Below are 2,014 nucleotides of genomic sequence, written 5' to 3'. Positions count from 1 at the left end.
TTTTTTTTTTTTTTTTTTTCCTCCAAATTTCTCCAGGCATTAAAGCCCACATCTGCAGGAGATGCTCAGAGATGTGAATCCTAAATAGAAGGAAGACTTTCCTGGTATCACAGAGGCACCTAAAACGTGGAAATATTATAGACTGTAAGGCACACAACACATCCTCAGTGTTTGCTTTTACTAAGCACAGGTAACTCTCTGCCTGCAGTACTGCTGCACTTTAAATTCACCCCCCAGGAATTTGTTTGCATACCCTTTGCGTGCAGAAAGTGTAACACACCCAATTCTATCACTGTTCTACAGAAGGTGACAGATTTGGCAGTTGAAGTGGCAGAAGTTGGTATTCTTTAGCTATTTCCATTAACACCTCTGGAATCTGCCATAGGCATAGAAGTAAGCTTTGGCTGAACTGAACTGTATCCTTAAAGCAATTTTTATGTGAAGAAAAATGTCAGATGATTGTAAAATTGTGCATGAATCACCTTAAGAATTTGAGAATTGATCTTGCTTTCTTTAAGCCTTGTGTAACTCAGCCTATTTCTCATTCATTCTAGTTAAGGAATTATTCCCATGAAACCTGGTAGGTTATGTGCTTGGTTTGTTCTCAGAACCATCTTTTTTTTAGATACCCTGCCGCTCATTGTTGAAGGCTTGATTTGCCTGTGTTGTGGAAGACTCTTTGCATTTTCGTAGTGTGATTGAAACTCATTGCAAGAACATGACTTCTTTTTATTTATTTACGCTGTTGTAAATTAGGACCTTCTTCACAAAAAAAAAACCTGCTTTGCACATACATTGCTCTCTGTAGGCTAATCAACAGTGTTTTAACTGGAAAAAAGCTGAATCCAAATTTGAACTCTGCTTTAGAGTTCTTAGTGATAAGGCTTTTGTATGATCTTTCAGGCTTTTTTTTTTTTTTTTAAAAGTTATTTCCTTATAATGTATACATGAGGAAGTATGTATTAAGCTCTAAATGGGGAATATTGTCACTCCCCACCCCGCCAGCCTTCTCCTGCTCTCCCCAGTCAAGACTGAAAGCCAAATATTACAGTTGGAAATTGGCTTGCACTGCTCTAGTTCGGAAACATTCCTCCTAAGTGTACATTGAGCAACAGAATACATTTTAAAGACAAGAAATACTTATTTTGACCTCTTGTTTGTGCCATTTAATAAAATGTGTATTGTCCGAGAACTGTACCATTACCATTATTTAATAAATTAACAGTTGTATTTGCCAAAAAAAAAGGGGGGGGGGAGGGAGAGAAAAAAAAGTGGCTATCTTTGCTTGCATGCTGGCTGACTTGTCTGTCTGTACATCTTAAGTAAGTTCTCTATATCTACCTCGTCACTAAAATGCTGGCTGATGTCTTCTGCACCATTCCGCACAGAAACTTTCACTTGCTTCCCAGTTTGTGCTATGCAGCATGAAAAATTAATTAAAATATCAGTGCAATGTTGGTTTTCGGGTAGATCATTAATATATATGATAGTGCTGCTTTAACTCTTTTTTTTCCTTCTTTTCCTAGTGCTGAAATCAGAAAAGAGAAGAAAGCTGACTCAGGGAAAGGTGTTGACCGGGAGACTTGTCTATGACTTATTCTTCAATTAATTTTTTTACAAACAAATGAAAGGAGTGCCAGAACCACTAAATATAAATGATTTGACCTTGTAACTTTTGTCTTTCATCTCAAACTAGCACAGGTAATGTAGTGCAATATTTGTTTCATTTCACCTTGTCTACATGTCTACATTGTCTAGTATCTGTGTAAAAGTCTGCAGTAGCCAATGCAAAAAATCATGTTCTTTGCTGATATTGGCCATTTATCAGTATTCGTATCATAAATCTAACAAGCAAAGTTTCTTTCAAATTCAACTTTCCTGTTAATAGGTTTGTACTGTATTTTGCTACTTTTTCTGTGTGAGAATACTTAATAATCTTCATTCAAGATGAACTTGGAAACACTTGTTCCAATTTTTTTTTTTTTTTTTTTTTTTTTAAAAACACCTAACTTTG

The 2,014-nt window shown here is 35.8% G+C and overlaps 1 protein-coding gene across 1 annotated transcript in view; it reads left to right on the top strand.

Annotated features, from left to right (window-relative positions):
* The window catches only part of SLC4A10 (solute carrier family 4 member 10), a 126,297-nt gene extending 124,704 nt beyond the window's left edge, over positions 1–1,593 (top strand). Inside the window, exon 25 of the mRNA XM_019470925.1 lies at positions 1,527–1,593. Within this exon, the coding sequence (XP_019326470.1) occupies positions 1,527–1,593 (67 nt within the window). The remainder of the gene's footprint in view (positions 1–1,526) is intronic.
* The last annotated feature ends 421 nt before the right edge of the window (positions 1,594–2,014 follow it).

This window comes from Aptenodytes forsteri, unplaced genomic scaffold (assembly GCF_000699145.1).
Source record: "Aptenodytes forsteri isolate BGI_AS27 unplaced genomic scaffold, ASM69914v1 Scaffold255, whole genome shotgun sequence".
Classification (NCBI taxonomy): Eukaryota; Metazoa; Chordata; class Aves; order Sphenisciformes; family Spheniscidae; genus Aptenodytes; species Aptenodytes forsteri.
Note: the sequence above shows the minus strand (reverse complement) of the source record. Positions and strands in the feature narration are given on the sequence as shown.